Raw genomic sequence first — 22046 nt, forward strand, 5'->3', positions numbered from 1 at the left:
GCGAGCATCTTGTCAAGGGCTCGTATCATGCAACTATTTGCTCCAATGTGTTCATCTTGTTCGACGACCTCTGCCCGCGTTGTCCAGCAGTGGGCTGCGTATCTCCGGCCCCCAAGGCCAGACTCGTCGTTGACATTCCTCGCCTGAATCACCCGCGTCGGGGAATCGTTATGAAAACAAGTCGTGGAAAAGAGCCATTCGGGTCGAAATGCTGGACAAGGAACCCGGAAAGGGCCATGTTTACCTTGGGCGGGACAACGTGGGCACCATGTTCGATTACATTGCACAGTCGTCCCAGGAGCATCTGGCCGAACAAGACATTACGAGGAAACCAAGACAGCCATTTGAGACGCAGAGCGTGGGATTCAGCGGCCATGCGGGCGGCGGATGCGAAAAAGTCAAGCTCAGATACTCTCTCCATGTCTACGTCGCTGGAAAGATGCTGCTCCAGCACCGAAGGTTATGCCTGCGGACCCAAGTTTGCGCCAAGTTTCATTTTATACGTTCGTTCGTGGTCGTTGAAGCTGCGTGCAAGTCATCGGTGCCCCAAGTTCAGCCTCTTCTTTGAACGACCATAACCAACCACACAGCCATCGACCAAACCGTCTTTCTTTTCAACCCACGTTCCCTTTCCAACGGCACGTTGGCGATGCACCAAATGAGCCCAACCGGGGCTACGTTCTCAACGCGGCTCCTCGGTCGTGAACAAGGCCGCGCAGCCATGACAAACTACCACGCATCACCACCTCCACGAGCCCCGAACTCGCTGTCCCCCTTGTACATGTATTCCAGTCGATTCCAGAGACCTAGCCATGTTGTTACGAAGTTAAAAAGAAAGACAAATGTGCCCACCATTCCTCCAGGTCTGATGTCCTGCAAGTGCGAAACCAACCACAACCGCCGCCTCCGTAACGAAACATGAATTCTGAAAACCACGAGGAGCCCCCGTTGGCGTCGGTAATGGTACCGGATCCCTCCGACGAAGCACTCGACCACGAAGCACTCGACCACGACGCACATGACGAAGACGTCCGACTTGTCCGCCAACAACGACGCCTGCCACGTCTCCTGCCTCGTCCTACAACGGCAGAGCGCCCAGCGGATCCGAACTCTGAAGCTTTGCGGGGCATCAGAGTCAGGAGCTTGCTGGATGAATACCCGCTCTGATTTAGAGATTGCTCCGAAGAGGAGATGTTCAAACGCATCTGCGAGAATCTCGGCTTGGCCCTACCGTCCCCTGCCCAACCGCCCTTTTCCTTGGTGCATCTCGAGAAGCAACTCATCGACAACCCCAAGGTGTTGTGCACCGTGCTGCAGCTAGTGCGACCCCTCTCGGAAGTGTCTGGAGATTGCGATTACAATTACCGGGTACAGCTCGCGCGTGATATCTTGAACTTTCCGTGGAAAACCGATCTTCTGATCCAGATGCTGAGATGGCGTACAGGTTTGGGATCGCGGTAGCTTTGTGAGAACTTGATTAATATGCGTCCCGCGCTGCGCGTGTGCGGCCAGACGGGACATGAGAAAGTAATGACTTGAGAATGCCTATGTAATGAATTATGTGTCCCCCCAATTAAATATATTAACCGTAATGATCAGATGGCCTGCAGTCCCAGGTCCCCAAATGTCTATGAAGATAGCGCCAGACATGCATCAACCGCCAGGCCAACCCTATCACATCACCACGTTAGTACTTGCGCTCAGCTCTCAGCGCTCAATCGAGATCGAAAGAAGGGCGTCGGGACGTCAAGAGAATCAAAGTCCTTACCTCCCTTGCTTCTGGTAAACCACGTCGCTGATGATCTCCTTGTCGAGATCGGGAAACATGCCTGCCAGTGTCTCCACGACATTCGCGTGTTCGGCACGGTGCAGGCGCTGGGCTTCGGCCGCCTCAGCACTCGCCTGTCTCGCAGCCGCCTCTTCAGCGGAAAGCGCGTGCTTGGGCAGCAACTGGTGTTGCTGACGTTGCGAGGCGACCTGCTCGTCGCGGTGGTTGGACCGGGAGGGGTGACGATCCGGCGGGCCTGGAGACTGGGGCGCGCTCCCGGGGTTGGAGGACGACGGGCCGTTTTCGTCGGAGAAGATGCGGCCGATGGTGCTGAGAGGTCTCTGGATGGTTCGGAGGAGGCCGCTGATGGCTGCGCCATCTTGGGCTTCGCCCTCGTAGGAGGAAGTTGAGCGGCGGGGGGCCGAGCCCTCCGCGCTGCTGTCCGCGACGGGGCGACCGCTTGACCCGCTGCGGCGGAGGCCGGTTTTTTCGTGGAATGTCGTCTGTTGCTGGATGACGGGAGATGTGGCTTGGTGTTTTTCGGCAATAGCTGACACAGCTGCCTCTACGTGTCTTTCAAACTCGTCGTCGGATATTGTGAGTGACGAACGATCCATATTCTCAATGAATTGGATAGCACCCATCTGCGGGAGGGGGGACTTGCGTTAGCTACGTGGAGGGCAAGCATGGCATGTGTGTTGGTGTGAAAACGTACCAGAGATGACAAGTAGTATCCAGCCTCGCCGCCGAGCTTCTCCTGATTTCTGAATCGCAGTATGTACTGCACATTGGAAACCAAATGCTCCGGATTGGATTGCAGCACAACGTAAATCAGAAGCGGCATGAATGAGTCGGCTGATGAGTCGGACTTGTTGTGTTTCAACAGACCTGCCGAGATTAGCAACTGAGGAAGACGAGATGATCATTACTTTCCTCGAGGCAGCTTACCAAATATCACCTTGGAGCAGTTGAGAACACAGATTATCTTGTCTCGCGGAGCTCTATATGATTTGATCTTCAAGAGTTCTGGCCAAGGAAAAAAAAAGGCAAACAAGAAGACACGTTAGAACGACTTTTCCAGACGCGACGAGTTTGAGAGGACGGGCCAACCTTGCTGAGCTAGTTTCAAAAACCGGCGACCACTGTCACCTACGGGTGGAATGTCCAGATGCTCCAACTTCACCCATCCGTAGATGTTAATCTTTTGTGCAAGTATCTCATCGCGTTCGACATCTTCCTGATGTTGACCACGACGGCCGGGCCCCAGAGGGACATCGCCGCCTCGCCGTCTTGGCTTGGCGCCAGGGATAGGTTTCGGAGGTGCAATCGCGGGGGAAAATGTCTGCGCATACAATCGATTCATGACGAGCTTTTCCATCCCCTCACGGGCATTGTCGAACTCAGCGTCAGATACATCCCTCCAAACATCGCACAGCATCATCTTATTAGCAATGAAGGCCAGGAAATCGCTCGTGATCTTGACTTGTTCATGAACCATCCACTGCTTTTTCCCAAACTCGGACAAGAATGACTTGAGATACCTCGCGACTGGATCGGCTTTCTTGTTCCGCAGTTGCTCCAAGAATCTGTGAAAATCGAAGGGCAGCGCCGGTTCCGGCTCCGGCTCAGGTGGGGGTGGCCGATGCATAGACAGCTGGGGAGAGGTTGGCGATCTGATGCTAGATGGCCGTCTGTTCTCCCGTGTTCTAGGAGGCGTTCCAAAGGCACCATCCTTGGGGGGGACGGGAGGCGCTTCGTCGTCGAAGGCTCGTTCCTTGGACCGTACACTAGACGGAGACGATGAGGACACCCGCAAGGCGGTGAATTCTTGGAGTGGGCTCGATATCGTCTGCGACAGGGGCTCTAGGCTCGACTTCCGCGGCGGATGCTGAGAAGGGCCGGCGAGAATGGGAGAAGCAAATTCCAACCGCGGGCTCATAACTTCGTCCAACCCAGGTCCTCCACCTGCTTCGCTGAACTGCTCCATGATACTCTGGATCTCGGAGCGAGAGCCGCCATCCTGTTCGTCTTCGCTCGTGTACCTCTTTTCTTCATCTGCCCCATCGGACCTTGCGGGTGACGGGTTGTCAGATCGGTAAAATCTTGCGGTGGTGGTGGACGGGCTCCGCGATGGTGGCTGTGAGGTGGTCGGGGTTGCGGGTGTGGGATCGACATAGACCGACTGCTCGGCCGTAAGATATTGGGCATCATTTTCGAGTTTGTGTGACGACGAAGTCGGGGCCTTGATGGTAGACACAGAAGAGGACATGGCGTCTGATGCGTCCGGTTCAACGATCTCCAGTGGTGCTGGGATGTGCTTCCGGAGGATGGGTGCTGAAGGTTGTTTGGTGTCCTTGGCAGTGTTGGAAGACTCGGACAAACCTTGGGCAGAGGCAGCATCCTGTTCCGTACCCGTTTCGCCCGAGGCAGAGGCGTGCGCTTGCTGCTTCTCCTTGTTCTCGAGGTCGTCTTGCTTGTCCGTAGCACCGGCTGGGTCAACCAAAGAGTGGGTTGGGGAGTCGGAGGGCTGCGTCGACTCTACATTTTCCTTGACAGGTGCTGCGTCTCTGCCGCCAGGCTGGCAAGTAACCTCTTGGCCCGTGGGCTCCTCCAGTGGCGACATGCACGGCGTTGAACGACTGTGATGGTTGCCTTCAGTCGGGAAGCGTCGGGAAGCGTCGAGGCCGGACTTGGGGGAGGCAAGGTGGAGGGTACCAAGGCAGTTTGGCGGTTTCTGCGGCTGGATTCGGCACCAGACCGTAGAGGAATCTATGAAGACATGGAGAGCAGAGAGTCCAGCTTGGATTCGATGCTGACGTTGACGAGTGTTGCTTGGCTCGATGCATCAAGAATCAAGATTCAAGATTCGAGGGTCAAGACGACGACGGTGCAGGCGAATGAATGCTGGGTAGCCAGCGCCAGGCTGACTGGTCAACTCCGGTTTGGGCCAGGCCAGGCGGCGGGGGAACAGTGGACACCAGTGTCAGTGTCAGCGTCAGTGTCAGTGGGCCGCTGGGCCACTCGGGCGCTGTCAGTCGGTCGGTTCAGTGGAGTGGTGCCAGGTGCAGCAAGCCTCTGCGAGTCTGTGGCGCGTCCGGAATCCGGATGCAGTGGCTGTGCTGTCTCGAGGTCTCTGCGCGCCTTGATGCCTCCATCCTCATCTCCCCCGCTCCAACGCTCCATGTAAAGACCAACCACGACTACCTGGAAGCACAACATGATGAGCCAGAACAATGAGCCCTCTCCTCGCCCCCTGATCCAGCACCCGTTCACACTCGGCGCTCGCATTCGTGCTCTGCTCTTCAGACCGACGCCCCATGTCAGTCAAGTAGCGCTATACATGGAGCGGCTCGTCGTCGTCAGTCGACTCACCACCTCGTATTGAAGGCGCCTGAGTGCCTTGGCTGGCGGCACCCTCTCCGTACAGAAGCGGCGGCATGCTGGCGTCGATTATGCCAAGTAGACAGACAGCATGGAGCGTCTTGGGCTCGCGCGGTGGTCCGCCTCGTAGGCTGCAGCCCAGCTCATTCTTTGCGCGACAGAAATACCAGCTAGGCGCCGACGACATTCGATATCTTGTCCCATGCTTTCTTCTCACGGGCGTCGTGCCTGCGCTTGGGGGACAAGTCATTGGGAGTGATTGCTTCGTCAGTCCACATGTGCGATAGAATGCATCACAGGGGGACTTGATCATCCGCAAAGACAAGTAGCTTCGAATAAGGAAGTGGCGCGCATTAGCCTCACGACTTCATCAACCACACTGGCAGCTGGTCATGGTCGTCGTTGAGCGGATGCTGCGGACCAGACAAGACAGCACATGTAGCCCGGCGGAATGGCACAGTTAGGGAAGAGCAGGAGATGCAAGCATCACATTTAGGTCTCACCATATAGTCATCTCTTTGTTAATTGTATACACACAGCCATTTCCCTGGCGCCTGAATTAAAGTAGCTCTTTCCGGGAGCGCGGGCCCTAGCCAACAAAGGCACCGCCCAAGCCATCGCTGTCCGGCTGCCTGCTGCCCTGCCAATCCCCCCATCGCGGGATGCAGTGTAAAACAGACGAATCATGGAGAAAAAAAAATGACAAAATTCCCAGCCCAAAGACAATCCATCCAACGCCAGCGCCTATGTGTTTTTGTGTGAGAGAGGGTGGTCGAGATAAACGGTCTATAGGGCGATGGTGCCTCTTCGGTTCTCGCGGACGTGCAGTAGTCCCTGGAAACCGCAGAACACAAGGAAAACCTTGACAAGATCAGTAAAGTAGCACACGAAGCATGTTTCGGATGGGAAACAAGGATTCCCGTACTGCGTAGACAATGACGGCTGTGAAGATGGTTCCAGCTACCGCCTTGCCTTCCTCGGGGCTGGGGTCCGCAACGCCTCCGACAAACTCCTCATGTCCACTGCGGTACAGCCCGGCAAGAATGCTGAGGATGATGATGGCAAAGACAGATATGACGGTGCTGTAGGCGGAAGCTTGACGTTAGTCAACTGCCGAGAGCGCAGACCAGCGACAACGAGTGACTTGTTCAGTGTGGACGAGGACATACCACGACCAAGCGTGCATGGCGCTGACGACGGGCTTCATGATGAGGGCTGGTGGCGCGAGCCCGTTTACTCGACTGAGGCGAATGCGATTGCCGTTGAGATGTTTCAGTAGAGCCGCGTGATACGGACGTGTTGCTGTCGCGGGCAGTGGTGATGGCTTTCCGAGATGTCCGCCCCGTCCGTAGCTCTGTTGAGTGATAGTCCAAGTTGGAAGTTCTTACGTACGCCGTGCCGTGGCTTTGCTCGCCTCAAGGATAAGGCCGACAATGATGGGCAGCTCACCAGCCACAGCCACAGCCACCACCAGCATGTTTCAGCCACATACCCAAGCTGCGCGCCACATGCTCGTTGGGACTCGAGGCGAGAGCGGACTTCTCCCTCCCCTGAGCCTTAGGATGGATGCCATCTTTCGCCTGATCGTCTTCTCAACAGCTCAAGTCAGTTTTTACGGCCGTCTCCATCCTCACAGTTCGGGCGGATCCATTCGCGTGTGTCATCGGGACCAAATCGTTTCGCTGAGCATGAAGCAAAACAATACGGACCGATGAAAACACGGGCGTCGATCCAACCTCACAACCTGCGTTTACGAAACCTTGGAAGTGAGACTCAAACAATAACCGCGAACAGTTCTCCGCTCCGGACGGGATTGCATCCAGCCTTGTGGCCTTACCACGTGGCCTCGCCATGTGTCTTGTGTGTTATTCACGAAACAACAATGCGCTAGTTTGCAGGGGTTCTCAGGGTGACTCCAGATGCCGTCTCGTAGCTGACGCGAAACGATTCGCGCTCAAGTACGGAGTGGTCAGCCAGTCAGACTCAGTCCCTGGAAATCTCGAATCTCGGCAATCAAGATGGCTGAAATTTCAGACGTGTCCGAGCAGGCGCCTTTACTGAGCATCCGTGCAAATCCTAAAACACCATCCTTAACCGTCCTACCATGCGCCATGCCATGATGACTCCTCGGCCAGTCACTTTGGCTGTGGATCAGTCTACCGAAGTCATCTAATAGCAACGGCAGCGCCACGCCGAGTGGCCGTTTCTTGATATCTACCAGCTGGAACCTGGAAGCGGTCTAGTCTGGCACTCAAGATTCCATCAGTTGGGATTGTGGAAGCGATTCCTTTGAGGCTGAGCTGACTGCCGGTTCTCCGTGATACGGAGTGCATTCAGACTGCCATCTCGTCTACCCGGCCTCATCCGACGGCGAGCAGACACAGAGGCTCGCGCCCTCGAATTGCCAGTCTTGTCCATGCGTGATAGGTCTATTGTGCTTGCGACCAGCGAAGCCAAGTGGAAGTGCGGATTGGGCGCCCATGTCTCAACGCGTTGGTTGTTAAAAATAAACGAGTGCCCATCTCAGGTCCCGGCCACTTGTGGTTTCTTTATTTATCCATCACGTCGGCCTTTGTATGTCGTTTCCAATCGTTGCCCATTCTGTGCATTCGTCCATGCTCCGATTTAAGTTGTCTTTGTGTTATTATTATCATCATCAACTGTCTGACATGTTTTGATGCGTTCCAGCATCCATGTTCCCCTACCGCCTGTCGACTTCAAACTCTTCGATCAAACCACGTACCTGGCTGGGCCTGGGCATCCGCTTCTGCCTGTTTCTTTCTTGGAGTCTTCCCACGACCTGTCATTGGAGTCTGTCTGGTGTGACGCCAAACTTTCTGCCTCTGCGATATATAAATTGCTGGCAGTCAAGTATTGTCCGGGAAACTCTGAACCCAACCTGTGTGCAATACACATCAAAGAGACCCAGCAACTGCTCAAACTCTCTCTCTGACATAGTCGACATGGGAAGAAGGGGAATGCGACTTGCAGCGGCCGTCGTGGCTCTCGCCGCCGCCGTCAACCTTGCCAACGCCGCGGACCCTGCGCCGGAAATCAAGGACAATCCGCTCCATGTAGTCTACACAGCTACGCTTCCTGAGGACGCCTTCTTCCACGCGCCACAGCTTGATGGCAATATGAGAGGTTTTATCAGTGCTGCCGCCCCCCCAGACGGTGTGGGAGTTCGATTCACCGTGCGATTCCAGAACCTGCCAAAGACAGGAGGCCCTTTCCGTGAGTAAGACGCTCCAGAAGGAACGGGATCAAAAGCCTACTCGTCACGTTAAAGAGGCACGCATCGCTAACAGCAAGGCAGCCTACCACATCCATGTCAACAAAGCAAGCGGCGGCAACTGTACTGCGACCGGCGGCCACTTGGACACCATGAAGCGCGGTGACAAGCCGCCTTGCGACGTCAACAATCTTGCATCGTGCCAGGTCGGAGACATGTCTGGGAAATATGGCACGATAAGCAGCGACCCGTTCGTCGTTGAGTACGTCGATAAATTCCTCTCTCTCAAAGAAAGCGACGCTGCCTTCTTTGGCAACCGATCCTTTGTCGTCCACCTGGCCAACTCAACTCGTCTCACCTGTGCCGACTTTGTCAAGAACGGGCCTGACATTCCGAGCGTCTCGCTACCCGGGGTCAGCTCCTCTGATGTGCAGTTCTGCACTCGCGCTCCAGCAACGACAGTAACTAGTCAAGCCTGTTTCTGTACCGGCAGCGGTGAGCGTAGTTCCGGGCCGACGACGGCGACATCGTCCAGCACGCCGTCTGCGTCTGCGTCTGCGTCTGCGTCTGCGTCTGCGACCGCGACGACGACAAGCAGCCCCCCGACATCGTCGACAAAGTCTCCTCCAGCAGGCACGGGGGTTTCTTCTAGCGGTTTCGTCATCCCGACGCCGACAGTCGTCATCGCCGCCGCCGGGAAGGGGGGTTCCGGGCCCATTGCTATGGTGGGTGGGAAGCGTGGCGCTGGCGATTTTTGTTCTCTAGCATCTTCACCAACTTTCGGGGACAGGTTGTCCTTGATGTATTGTATAATCATAGACACTGCATAATTTGGTGTGGACGGCGGGCAATCATCTTGCATCACCGTGGCCACCGACCGATAAAAAAAGGTACAAAGAAAGGCCGACTCTGAAAATGAGCTTCATGAGTCAGATGACAGTCTTCACGTGAAACGTCTGGTGATTTGCGACTGAACATGCAAGTGCATGACCCCCGTCTCATTCAAAAGTATACAAAACACACACACACACACACACAAGGTCACGACCAAGAAACCGAAACTCTCCCGGTTTGAGCTTTCTCGACTGCACCATCGAGACGACACCTGCGAGCAGGCGTTCTGTTCTATCTCGAGTCCAGAAACAACGCGACAGTAGCAAGTCACGTCCAGTACTGTCCTCTCTTTGAGCTTGGGCCGCGCCTCGCCTCCAACACGCCAAGCCGCGTTGGAGTGTGGAAGAGAAGAGGAGACAACAGGCGGACGGTTCCTGCCAGCGAGCGGGCGTGACCATCAACATCAACCCCCATCGGCGACGGGGCGGGAAAACAACAACGCTCACGGCTCACGTCATCCAGTCAAGCCTACGCTCGGGTTGGCCATGTTCATCCATCGCCAAGTGGCAGGTGTGGAAGCGGCGGAGAAGCAGTGGAAATTGGAAAGTTGGGATAGCCTCACCCAGGATCCAAGATGCGAGATGCAGATTGCAAACACGCTGCAGCACGTGATTTGCATCCCGCATGTTCGAGCTCCCTTGTGACTTCTGTTCGACTTGCGCGCCACCTGCTCAGCCAAGTTGTTGACCTTTAATTCCAGTTTTTTTTTCTTTGGATGTTGTTTTGGTTTACTCTCTTTTCCAATACGTCTGGTAATTCTTCCCCAAGTCATTTGCGCTAGTTCTATTATATGGCATCCAAGTCTATCCATAACATCAAGTTTCTCCTCCCTCAGGTCTGAACTAAACTTCTGCCCGGAATCTCGCCACGTTTATGGACCGAAGGCACAGCTCCATGACAAACATATTGCCACCGGGTAGAAGGTGAGATCTGGAGGCAGGCAGCGTTTTACTACGACCCTTGTCCTTCTCGGAATGCCCACACACTCGGAGGAAGAGAGGCCGTCAAGCAACATCGAGCCCGGAAGCAATGGCAGCTCTTCTTCTCCTGTCGGGGAGATGGGCACGCCATCTGACATTTCCCCTCCGTCTCCGGTGCCACCTGGTCATCAGGTCTGCAAAGGAGAAGAGGACACGACACAGTCGAACGACGTCGTGGTATGCCGCGGCAAGTGAGTCGTCCTCTTCCGATATATCTCGTCTGCCGTGTTTGCACAAGCCATGCTGGGGCCGTAGATGCCTCTGACTGCTTCGGTTTCTAATGGACAATACTAGGAATTGGCGTTATGTATCCTTTTTCCAGGGGCCGTGGTTAAAATTGCCCATTCAGGTCCTAGAAATCATTGCTACCATAAACTACGACCACCCCCGACCTCGTCCCCTTGACCCAGCTGTTGTGTTTGATGTCCTGAAGATTCGCAAAGCAGTCGATCAGGCAGATGGCATCGCCGGAGGAGCTGCCATTGATTTGGGTCCTTCGACGCTTGTCAATGTGGACGGAGGCGCTTCACATTTCAGCCTCGCACGCCATCACAAAAAGCTGAGTGGTGAGAGGAAGCTGCGGATGAGAGAGCAGGCATGCCAAAAGCTTGCTCATGCGTATCGTTTGGACGAGATAGCTTGTAGTGTTGCAACAAGGCGAACCTCGACTGCTTTGAAAGAAGTCGCTGGCTTGGTGTTGCAACGAAAACGCGATGACCTTCACGCCAAATATGTTTACTTTTTCCATGAAAAGATAGCGCCGGGGCAACTGGTTGACACAACAAGCCTTTCGTCCTTGAACGACATAATTGAGTCGGCGCATGACCAGGCAGAAGTCCTTCGCACTCGGGCACTGGCCAAAGTTCTCTTGGATGATCTCGATGGCGCTATGCAAGATCTGACAAGGGCGCTGGACCTGCAGGGGCATCGTCTTCGCCCCCGTGGACTGGGAAGGATACGCGGCACTGTGGTGCCAGAGGAGGACCAGCCCAGCGGCCTCTCTGCACAGTTGCTCTTCCACCGAGCTTCGGTACAAATCCTGATGGCTTGTCGATATGTCGATCCGAGCATCGGCCCCTCGCCGCCTCAGGAGCCTCCAGGTGGAGATGAAGATGCGAATGCAACGCCTGGGGATGTTGTCGAGACACAAGAGGTGTCAAGTGAACAGCTTGAAAACCGAAGGCGCGTGAAGAAGCTGGCTAGACGGGCATTGAACGACTACACATGCTTTCTCTCCTGTTTCGACTACTCCCCGAACGTACCAAAAGCGGCCGACTCCGAGTTTAACGCACGCGTCGCACAAGCAGTGAATAGTGATCGCAAGCCGTACAGACCTTTCGAAACCGGCAGCGCCTCTGGGGAGCACACGTACCCCGTATCTCGCCTCTTTGCAGCTGTGTCACCTCAAGATCTCCCTCCCCACCCATTCCTAGAAATCGGGGAAAGGGTTGGGATCAAGACCACGGCGCAAATTGGCCAAGAGCCTACGACAAGCGAGAAAGTCACGTATCATCCCCTCCTGGCTGAAGCCCTGCACGCCTTACTCCTCTGCCACTGTCTCCTGCAAACGTCGGTCAAGGAACTGCAGCGCCACGCCCAAATGGTTGCTCGTCTGATGCGAATATCCGACGGCTTTCCTGTATTTCGCGCCACCACATCTCCAGCTCAATACGACTGGGTAGAAGTCCTCCGCCGGACAACGAGCTCGCTCCCTCTGGGGCCGCACTGGGAAATCCTCTGCACACCCGCATTCGTGGGTGCCGATGCAGCGCACCGCGCCCTAGCGTCTGCCGTCACATCTCTGATAAGACGAGACGGTGCGGGAACATGCTCGCCAGACGATGAGAGACGTGGGCTCTCCGGGGCCTCGTCTCAAACGAGTATCAGTGAGCCCCTGGGTGACCTTGTCCTCGTAGCACCACCCACACCAACATTCAAGTGTGACTTGTGTTTACCCCGGGATCCGAGCCGCGGCGACGCATGCGAGCACCATCCGCTGCTGACAGAGAGGGCAGCAGCCATTGCACGCTGGGTCCTCGAAGTGCCGATAGTAACGGGCATGACGAGGAGGAGGAAGCGGTCCAAACGGACGGGCGTCGAGGCCGATGGGCTGTCGGCCGAGATGAGCGGGTTGGACACGGTTGGAGAGTGAGACTGCCGTTGGCCCGATGCCGTGGCCGGGTGTACATATATACGCGGTATCTAGCTTTAGAAGATGCAAGTCAATGCAAAACAGCGCACCGGCACAGCGTTGAGGTTCTCGAGACTCCATGAATATGTGGCGGTCGTGTACATGTATTGCAGTGCACGTCCGCTTCTCGAGGCGAAAGTTTCGCGTTGGCAACTCGCCTTTTTTCCCCAAGACCGCTGGGGTATATCCCAATATATATCCCTTCCCATCCAACAAACGCCCGCTCGCGTGACCAAACGCCATTCATCATCATGTCAAGGAAAACTGCAATGTCTCAAAAGCCGAAGCAAATTCCGGCACAAATGTGCTTGAAGGAACGTCTGCTGCAATCCCGAGGTCCCGGACAAGTCTTTGCCCGACAGTGGTTCTAACACCATCTGACATCCGCCACGTTGTTCCCGGCATTCAGAAAAGCATCAATGTCTCCGATGCCCTCCGTCTCCAACGCGTTCATCAGCTCCAACTGTTGCGAGTGAGTAAGGCTGCCCTGCCTCCCAGGCATGAAGCCGTAATGGCCGGGGGCATCAAACCCCGTGGCAATGTGCTGCAGCCCGCCCAGGTTACCAGTTGGTATCTCGGCAAAATTGTTAGGCATTGCGTCGTTGAAGAAGTTGCTGCTCATGGGTCCAAAGTTGTAGGGCGAAACAAAGGGAGCCTCGGGGCAGACCCAGTCGGCAGAAGAGTTGGTCACCGGCAACGGCCGCTGGGGAACTGGTGGCCTTGCCGTGGTGAAGTTGGACGTTGCGTGAGTTGGCTGTCCGCTTTGGGGAGGTGATGTGTGGTCTTGCATCGGCACAACACGAGGTGCAGATGCAGCGTCAGACGGAGCTGACGATTGCAACGACAAGTTTTGCGGTGACAGGGTCGTGTTTGGAATCGAATCGGGCGGGGTCGGCATCTGCTTCGAGTGGTCCGTGCAAGGCGGAGTCGTCTGGTCATGACCTACAGCAGCTTGGGTGAGTTGATCCTCCGGCGAGCCCTCGGGCGGGAAGTACGAGAACCGCCTCCCGTTTGCGTCAGTAGCAGGATTGCAGAAGATCGAGTTGGATCTAAAAGTCGGCTGGGGCGGCGGGTAGTTCGGATCAAACGTGTATGCGTTCATAGACTCGGGCGGTGAATCAAAAACGAAACCAAATTGGGGAGGATTCAAGTACTGGAGCTGCTGAGGAGCCCCGGTCTGTACGTAGCCATCAGGCGACGACCGCGGCTCGGCGACCGACGATGGACTGGGGAAGGAGAGGCCTGGGTGGTGACTGTCAGGAGCCCGGTCGTAGCTTTGCAAGCAGGCGTTGGCGATGATGCTGTACAGTTGAGCCGTGTAGCGAGTGCCCGGCCATCGCTCTGCACACTTTTCGAGACATGCCAATGCTCTGGCCACAAGATCCTGCACTTCCTGTCGGGAATGGGCCTGCCGAACTTCCGGGTACGACGTTGCCCATAAGAGGGCATTCAGACATGAGGTGAGCATGAGTAGCAGAAGCCAAGTGACGCTGAAGAGCCCGCTGCTTATTTGCTTCTCCGCCAGGTTAACTACAGAGGCGGAGCTCTCAAAACAAACCGTAGCTGCCCGTGCAGAGGGCTGGGGCACCTGCGGCGAGGGTCGGTACAGAACCACAAGTGTGTGGTGATAAAAGGTGGCACACCTGTTGCATCTGTTAGCCCAAGGCGTTACGTGTCATGTCTGAACAATCATGGGCATACCAGGGAGGGCCCCATTGGAAGTCCTTGGGCGCGGCGTCCAGCCAAGACTTCATCTTCTTCTCTATGCTGTTGTACCAAGGATGCGAGTCGTTGGTTGGCTCGGCTCGCTTTTGTTCGTACAGGGTTCTTCGAACTTCGGCTTGCAGTTCTCGGCATTCGTAGAAGTGAGCAGCAAACGCCTTGCGGGGACTGGTAGGGCCAGCACTGATTCCGTTTGCCGTGATGTGCTCGTCATCGGCAGTAGAAAAGATGGCCACATGTATCTTATCGTTTCCTGTTGCGAACCCGCTGGGTCTCCCCATGTGATACGACAACCCAAAGTCCATGACTGCCACAATCCACGCCAGGCGTCGCCGCATATCAATGGTCTGCTCATCCAGGTTGTAACCCGTCGTGATCGTCTGCTCGTCCGTCAAGCCCTCTTGTTGACAGATGCGAGTCGCGAGGCCAATAACGTAGTACACTGGTGTCCTCGTGGGGGTGAGAAGCGAGTAATGGCCGACCAAGACCAAGCACTGCAACGTCTTCAGGTCCTTGGGACGTATCACGGCTTCAGCATACTGCATGGCTGCCAAGTAGTAGCTGTCCGCTAACCCGGCGTATTGCGAGTCGAATTTTTGCAGGGCAATGGCAATAACCATTCGAAGCACAAAGTTCTTGTATGGGTCCTCATCGCCGTTGTACACCGCTTCCATGTCCTTCTCAAGGTTTTTCTCGTGTAGGACAGGCCAAAAGACTAGTGCTGGAAGCTGAGTTAGTAGGTGGGTGGCCAGTCTGGGATTGGAACAGTCATACACTTCTGAATGAATAGCTCGACAAGCTTGTCCATGATTGCGCGAGACGGTAGATCGTCGGCAGGGCGATCACTGAGCATCGGGTAGCTTTTCTTTCTGCCATGTGGCGGCCCGGTCATTTGTATAGATTGCATCCGGGCCTGACTTCTAGCCCGCACCCCCGGTATCAGGTCAGATATGCGGTTGGATGCTGTGTATCTCTTGGCTTCCTCCATTAACAGCCTCGTCATAGCAATGCCACTGCTGGGCCCCAAGTACCTAGACGTTTCGTCACTTGTTTGCAGACGGATCATGCCTCCGGGCCGAACAATGTCCTCGGTAGTTCTGGGATAGTCATTCTCATCATCCGTGTAATGGGCCAACTCGGCCTCGAGCGCCCTGACCTTGTCCTGGAGCTTGACGACATAGTGTCGGTCGATCTTCTTGCCTTTGGCAGTGTCCAAGTATTCGCACTTTGAGCCGGATCGCTCACATGGCAAACATCGCGGCAAGGACGGATCGCAGCGGGTTTTCCGCTACAAACAGTGTCAGCATAAGCGCATGGGGCGGGTAAGGCTAGCCATACCTGACGACAGCGACAGCAGGCCGTCAATGTATGCGCCACGCGGTGGCCTGAGCCATCACCATCGGAAAGATCGTCATTGGACCTTGGTGGTTTCTGATGACGAGCTGTGTATGGTTGATTTGGGCGGGTAGGCACAGACCCAAGTCCTTGCCTAAAAATGTGTGCCGGATCCATCATGGGATCCTCCAGCTTGGTGGCAAAACGCTGGTGTCGAGAGCATGCACTTTTGACAGAGGCAAATGTGAATCGTAAAACGCGCCAGTCAATCGCACCCTCCCAAACGTATTTGAACGACGACGCCGGGTTGCACGAGAAGCCCCGTACGACTGACTGACTGACTGACTGACTGGCTGGCTGGCTGGTCAGCCACGTCGGCGTACGTCGTGGGGCGTCGCCTTGGACCGGGCCGCCGGAAACAGGCTGGAAAGGAGGAGGGTAGGTGAGTAGGTGACTCGTGAGGTGGTGTACAGTTACCGAGGCGCCGGCCAAGCTCGTTGTAGTAGGCCACTTATCGTTCCTTTTCCGTTCCTCTCTTTTTTTTTTTCCTTGGTTTCTTTTTGGGCGCCAAGGTGTGCCTCTCCCAGCAATCCGGAACAACAACGCCGTCGACGAGGCACGTCCAAGGGGCCGCAGAGAGCGACTGCGCGACAAGACAAGGTTCGCACGCTGACCTCGAGGCGAAGCAAGATTATAGCGGCGGGCTACTAGGTTGCTAGGGAGGCGAGTCGCCTGAGTCAATGACAGCTATATATCCCCGGTGAATCGAGCGACAAGGGACGGGCCAAGGCAGAGCAGAGAGTCGGCAGAGGCGCCGTGACGGAGCGAGCGATGCGCAAAAGTTGCAAAGTCGGGATCAAGGTGCTCGCTCGACTCGGGAAAGTGGTCAGTACGGAGCAATGGTTGCTTGGCGGAAAGGAGAGATTGACATGGGATATGGCATGTTTAGGAGGGTCTTGACTCTTGATGACCAACAAGAACCAACCATGGCCCTCTGAAGACGTCGGCACATTAGCGAGTACCCAACGTAAAGTAACATTGAACTTTACTTAAACGAGCCTGGGTACCTGCCTAGGCGCCCACAGCCCACAGGTACCTGCGTAAGTACTAGGGCAAGGTACTTGAGCAGACGGTAGACCGTACCGACCGTGGCGTGCTTAAGTAAGTACGCTTGACAGTTCGTCGGCGGCCTGCTGGCAACGGGGCGAGGCAGAAAGAACGTCTGGGCTGGGCGTGTGCTGATTGGCACGACATGCGACAAGGTGCGGGAAAGAGCCCACACTCAGCACTCAGCATTCAGCCTTCCACCATGTGCCGTGCAGGCGTGCATGCCGTCCACGTCCAGGTCCAGGTGTCGAAATGTCATGGCCTTTGACACGTGAGCAGCAAAGAGTGGACTTGGTCCAAGACGATGGCGATGGCGATGCGTTGGCGCTGATAGGCTCCGTGCAAGGCAGTTGCAGTTGAGGGAGGCTCATATCTATCCATCCATCTACCTGGGCATCTAAGTCAGGAATGTGGCGGGTGATTATGCACAGGGCATGCAGCCGCCAGCCAGCCTTCATCGCCAGCACACAATGGCCGAACCTCGATGGCTCGCGTGTGCCTGCAGATGTTGATGGCTGGCCGACGTCGCATCGCTCGTCTGAACGGGCTGCCGACGCGGAAAAACACGAGAAACCACGCACAACGATACTTGGCCAGGCGGCCTGGCCGCCAAAATGCCGACTCGTGATGGACCAACGATGCCCACCACGGGCAGGGCTTGAGGGGGGGATCTCGGGAGCACTAAAGCGCCCTGGATCCACACGGCCAAGCGTAGCCAGGGTCGTGTAACGGTTTGATCATGACCGACTCGAGTGCTCAGCGTATCAACGACTGGTGGTAAAGAGGTGAGGAAGACGAGGGCCAAGTCCATGGTGGTTCACGTCACTTTCCTGTCCAGACTCCAGATCCTAGAGACATGTATACAATAAATCAGTAGCATAGGCCAGTCCGTGTGCGAAGCGGTTTGATGATGACGGAGGCGAGGGCGCAGGGCCTCGTCACGCAAACTATTGGTGGTAGGTCAAGTACATGTCACTGACAATGATGCCGATGTGTAAATATTGGCATCCTCGGAAGACAATCACGTCTTGCTACCTGTCTCGCTTGGTACCTGCCTAGGCACGTAGATGTAGATGGTAGATGATGGATATACGGACGTCATGTTTCAGTTGGCACCTCGACGCGCAGCGCTGCCACGTGGAATGGCGTCGACATGCGGGCCGGGAATTAAAAAACAACCATGTAGTTACTAACGTTACCATGTATTCCCGATTCATCAGTACGTAGTACTTACTCTGGCCCCAGGTTGCAGTCCATGCATCCTTTGTTCCCTTGGCCCTCTCTGGGATTTCTCATTTGCCTGGTCCCAAGAGCCCGGCCGCCCAAGAACTAATAGATGGATGGTATACTCCGTAGGTGCTCAAGCCATGAACCCTGTTTCGTGGCAGACTTGTCATGCATGAATCCGGCAGCCAATCACGCAACAGCCTAGTCCATCTTGTTTCGACGACGAGGCTCCGCAAATAAACTCGTGGGGCATGAGCGTGTCGGCTTCCAACGTCAACGTAGAGCCGGTCCGTTATCTTTGGACTCGACTTCGGGATCGAAAGAGCGCGGGAGTGCATTATGAACAGCAATATCGACATCTCAAGATCGGCACTCTATGCGACGGGAAAGGCGTGGTCGCATTGTCAATGCAAAATGGCCTGCCGGACTCTTCCGCCTAGGCTTCCGAATCTCCCATGAGCCGGCCCCTTCACGCTCGTGCCTGGCCCTTTTTGCTGTGACCTGGTTTCGGGTTGTCGATAGTAGCGGATAGCGGGTAGCACGGCACACACGTGCACGCAGAACGGCACAGCACGGACCGACGGCCGACAAGGTAGGGCACGAAGCCTTCGAAGAAACTTTGGTGGAATGTGGAATGTGTTTCTTCCCTGACATTGAGTACGCGCATGGTTCTCTCTCCCCTTCTCCTTCCGGCTCCAAGTGCCGCGTCTTGCTGGCGCCGAGACACAGAGTCCAGCGGCACCAACTCCTCGACGAGTGTGCGAGGGCATCGCACCACGCTGAGGCGAGCATTTGACAACTCCAATCACCTAAGTATATACAGATTGGAAAGGAAAGACAAAAAAGAACCCCACTAGAATTGACATGTGCTGGACATTTGACCAAGAACCACCCAATTCCAGCTCTTCTTGCCTACTTGTCCCAATTTTTGAAATGACGTCCCGTTGAGTATGTGTGTGTGTTTTGCACCGCCCCTTGAAAAAGTAAAAATAAAACTCAGTCAGTATTTTAATCTTCCTCCTCGTCGCTGCCCTCTAGTGATGGAAGAGACGAGTGCTTTGCTGGACAAAGGTGATGCCCAGCTTTTCGGCGGTTTCGAAGACGGCACTGTCGTTTTGGCTGCCGCTTGGAGCGGCGATGAATTTGACTCCTGAGCGAGAGGCGCGGAAGACATTGTCGACAAAAGGGAACTAACATGTGTGAGCCAAAATGCGCAGGGGGGGAGGGGAGACACGTACAAAGGCGTCGCTGGAGACGCAGACATTGCTGAGCTGCTTCATCCAGGCCTCTCTCTCGTCGTCGGTGAAGGCAGGAGGAACCTTTTCGAAGATGGCCTCGAAAGCGTCACGCTCGGCACCAGACTCGGGGAGCTCGCCACTGACGAGCAGGTCGATGGCGTTGCTCTTGTCGGGCCGCTTGGTGCCCTTCTTCCACTTGATGTTGAGGACGCGCTCGTGGAAGCGCATCCACCAGTTGTCGGCCTTGTCTCCGGCAAGACGGGTGCAGTGGATGCGGGACTGCTGGCCCGCGCCGAGACCAATGACCTGGCCATTGTAGGCGTAGCAGACGGAGTTGCTCTGTGTGTACTTGAGGGTGATGGTGGCCACGGTCAGGTCGCGGGCGGCGTTTTCGGGGAGGGCACCGGCACCCTTGGAAGTGATGACGGTGTCGAAGGACTTGGGGGAGATTTCGACATCGTTTCGGTGCTGCTGCAGGGTGACGCCGTAGACGGTGCGGGTCTCGGTGGGGGAGGGCTTGTATTCGGGGTCGATCTGGAGGACGAGGTACTTGCCGCCCTTCTTCTTCCTGAGGATTTCGAGGGCGGCGTCCTCGTAGCCGGGGGCGATGACGCCGTCCGAGACCTCCTTGGAGATGATGCTGGCGGTGGGGACGTCGACAATGTCGCTGAGGGCGATGACGTCACCGAAGCTGCTCATGCGGTCGGCGCCACGGGCACGGGCGTATGCCTGGGCGAGGGGAGAGTTCTCAATGCCCTCGATGTCGTTGACAAAGTACACCTTGCGCTCGGCGGGGGTCAGGGGAAGACCAACGGCAGCACCGGCGGGAGAGACGTGCTTGAAGCTGGCGGCGGCGGGCTTTCCAAGTGCCTGCTTGAGCTCCTTGACCAGGGGCCAGGCGTTCAGAGCGTCGAGAAGGTTGATGTAGCCGGGTGAGCCGCAGAGGACCTTGAAGGGAAGCTTCTCGGAGACGGTGTAGGCGGCGGCGGGCTTCTGGTGAGGGTTGGCGCCGTAACGGAGGGCCATGTGTTGCTCGCCGTTGGCAGCGTACTCCTTGCGGAAGAAGGCAGAGATGGCGGCGTCGTAATCGGCCGTGTGCTCAAAGGCCTTGAGGGCATATCGGTTCCGGCTCGCTGGGGTGATTCCGCCGCGCTCGAGCTCCTCGAGGAAGCCGGCGTAGTCCAGAGGGTCGCTGAGGATGGTGACACGGCTGTGGTTTTTGGCGGCGGCGCGGATGAGGGTGACGCCTCCAATGTCAATCTCCTCGACAGCCTCGGGGATGCTGACATTGACCTTGGCGACGGTGTCTTTGAAGGGGTACAGGTTGCAGACGACGTAGTCGACCTTGGCAATGCCCTGCTCAGCCAAGTCCTTGTCGTCCGACTCGAGGTCGCGTGCGAGAATACCGGCGTGGACAGCGGGATGCAGAGTCTTGACGCGGCCACCGAGCATCTCGGGAGCATTGGTGATGGCGCTGACGTCTCTGGTTTTTTAATGTTGTCCACGGTTAGTTTTGGCGTTACGCATCCCATGACGCTTGGGACGTTGACACGTTGACATGGAGCCTGCAGGCATCGGGACGAAGGGGGAGGGAATTCGTACTCAACGGCAATGCCAGCGTCGCGGATCATACGCGACGTTCCCCCCGAGGCGAGAATTCTGACCTTGTGTTGGACGAGGCCCTTGGCCAGGTCCAACAGGCCCGTCTTGTCGTAGACGGACAGAATGGCAATCTTTTGGTTTGCGGACATGGTGGATGACGCCGACTTTGCGAGGAGAGGAGAGGCCCTTTCAATGGGAAGAGGAGGAAACGAGCGTGGCGGGGTAACCATCAACACCATGGATTATCGCGATGGCGTCTTTGAGCGCTCCGTCGGGGAGGCACTGGTGGGGGATGGGGGATGCCGGGCGCGCGGGGCAATCCGGGAGCACGCTACGTAGTTGCCTTGGGGAATCCGTCAAGTGTGTGTGTGTGTGTGTGTGTGTGTGTGTTTTTCGCCTTGGTTGGGGCTAATCCCCGCTCCGGTCGGAGCATCAGGCGTGCTATCGCTATACTAGGTACATGTAGCAGATCTTAGCTGTCCTTTTGGGGACAGCGGGGATGTTTCGTCCTCCTTTCTCCGTCAGCGGGTACTAGCAGGGGGCTCAGGGCATGTTTATCGGCTTGTCCTTCTGGTCAGCCATTTATTTGAGAGCAGGCGTAAGCCTACGGTCGGTACAAAAGAAAACAAATGAGGAGAGAGAGAGAGAGAGAAAGATGAAAAAAAGGATGCTTCTATCCTTCCAGCGTGCCGCCCTCATCTCGGGCATATCTTCCCAAAGAAAGATGTGTCAAGTGCGTGTGGGGCAGCGCTCGACAGCACCCGCCAGGCCTCGTGTCAGCCGGAAGTTGGTCCTGTCGCCGGTGGTACGTACTTGCTTGCCCGCTAACTTGCATCGCTGCACCTCGAATTTGAATCGGCCATCCGCTGCTGCGGCCAGCTCCCGCCCAGGGCGTACAGGCGCAGGCGTCAACCTTGAATCGCCTTCTAGAAAACTTTGCTTCGGTTCAATTACGCCTACGGAGTACACAGCAGCAATCCCCAACCTGGTCTGCGCTTCAAGTAGGTTCTCCTTCATCATCGACTTGGCCAGATCCGAGACCGACCCCACCAGCCATGCATGTATGGGCCATGGCCCGTGACGATAATCCATAATCCTCGGAGTCTATCGATTGGCCGCGTCGTGCTGCTCACGCTCCCCTCGGTCGCTGTGTCCCAGTCCCACTCACACACCTGACACTTCATTCACCCGGCTCAGTCGGTGGTAATAAGAGCCGCCTTTAGCTCTGCATCACCAACCTGTGCTTGCGAGCTTTGCTAGACGCCAATCTGCATCGCCTTGGCATCTTTCTTGTCTTCTCCCGAGAAGCACAGGTGTCGGTCGGGCCTTTTGCCCCGTCTTCCGTACCGCAGTAATTGCGAAAGCAGCA

The 22046-nt window shown here is 56.1% G+C and overlaps 6 protein-coding genes across 6 annotated transcripts; 2 read left to right on the plus strand and 4 right to left on the minus strand.

The window, feature by feature from the left end:
- Nucleotides 1–1764: 1764 nt before the first annotated feature.
- MAM_01893 (guanine nucleotide exchange factor Vps9) lies at nucleotides 1765–4391 on the minus strand (the record flags this gene model as incomplete). Its single annotated transcript, XM_040820692.1, has 4 exons — nucleotides 1765–2412; nucleotides 2484–2656; nucleotides 2717–2794; nucleotides 2879–4391. 4 exons carry the CDS (start codon nucleotides 4389–4391, stop codon nucleotides 1765–1767), a joined length of 2412 nt encoding a protein of 803 aa, XP_040681035.1.
- Nucleotides 4392–5935: 1544 nt separating this feature from the next.
- MAM_01894 (uncharacterized protein) lies at nucleotides 5936–6356 on the minus strand (the record flags this gene model as incomplete). The annotated part of the gene is made up of 3 exons (XM_040820693.1): nucleotides 5936–6010; nucleotides 6075–6231; nucleotides 6319–6356. The coding sequence occupies 3 exons, from the start codon at nucleotides 6354–6356 to the stop codon at nucleotides 5936–5938; spliced, it is 270 nt and encodes an 89-aa protein (XP_040681036.1).
- A 1756-nt stretch (nucleotides 6357–8112) lies between these two features.
- On the plus strand, nucleotides 8113–9033 carry MAM_01895 (Superoxide dismutase, copper/zinc binding domain protein; the record flags this gene model as incomplete). Its single annotated transcript, XM_040820694.1, has 3 exons — nucleotides 8113–8383; nucleotides 8466–8794; nucleotides 8887–9033. 3 exons carry the CDS (start codon nucleotides 8113–8115, stop codon nucleotides 9031–9033), a joined length of 747 nt encoding a protein of 248 aa, XP_040681037.1.
- A 1216-nt stretch (nucleotides 9034–10249) lies between these two features.
- MAM_01896 (uncharacterized protein) lies at nucleotides 10250–12407 on the plus strand (the record flags this gene model as incomplete). The annotated part of the gene is made up of 2 exons (XM_040820695.1): nucleotides 10250–10446; nucleotides 10550–12407. 2 exons carry the CDS (start codon nucleotides 10250–10252, stop codon nucleotides 12405–12407), a joined length of 2055 nt encoding a protein of 684 aa, XP_040681038.1.
- Nucleotides 12408–12813: 406 nt separating this feature from the next.
- MAM_01897 (fungal specific transcription factor domain-containing protein) lies at nucleotides 12814–15680 on the minus strand (the record flags this gene model as incomplete). The annotated part of the gene is made up of 4 exons (XM_040820696.1): nucleotides 12814–14089; nucleotides 14148–14889; nucleotides 14943–15456; nucleotides 15507–15680. The coding sequence occupies 4 exons, from the start codon at nucleotides 15678–15680 to the stop codon at nucleotides 12814–12816; spliced, it is 2706 nt and encodes a 901-aa protein (XP_040681039.1).
- A 3191-nt stretch (nucleotides 15681–18871) lies between these two features.
- MAM_01898 (bifunctional purine biosynthesis protein) lies at nucleotides 18872–20826 on the minus strand (the record flags this gene model as incomplete). The annotated part of the gene is made up of 3 exons (XM_040820697.1): nucleotides 18872–19027; nucleotides 19076–20558; nucleotides 20678–20826. 3 exons carry the CDS (start codon nucleotides 20824–20826, stop codon nucleotides 18872–18874), a joined length of 1788 nt encoding a protein of 595 aa, XP_040681040.1.
- Between the last annotated feature and the right edge of the window lie 1220 nt (nucleotides 20827–22046).

This window comes from Metarhizium album, assembly GCF_000804445.1.
Source record: "Metarhizium album ARSEF 1941 chromosome Unknown scaffold_3, whole genome shotgun sequence".
Classification (NCBI taxonomy): domain Eukaryota; kingdom Fungi; phylum Ascomycota; class Sordariomycetes; order Hypocreales; family Clavicipitaceae; genus Metarhizium; species Metarhizium album.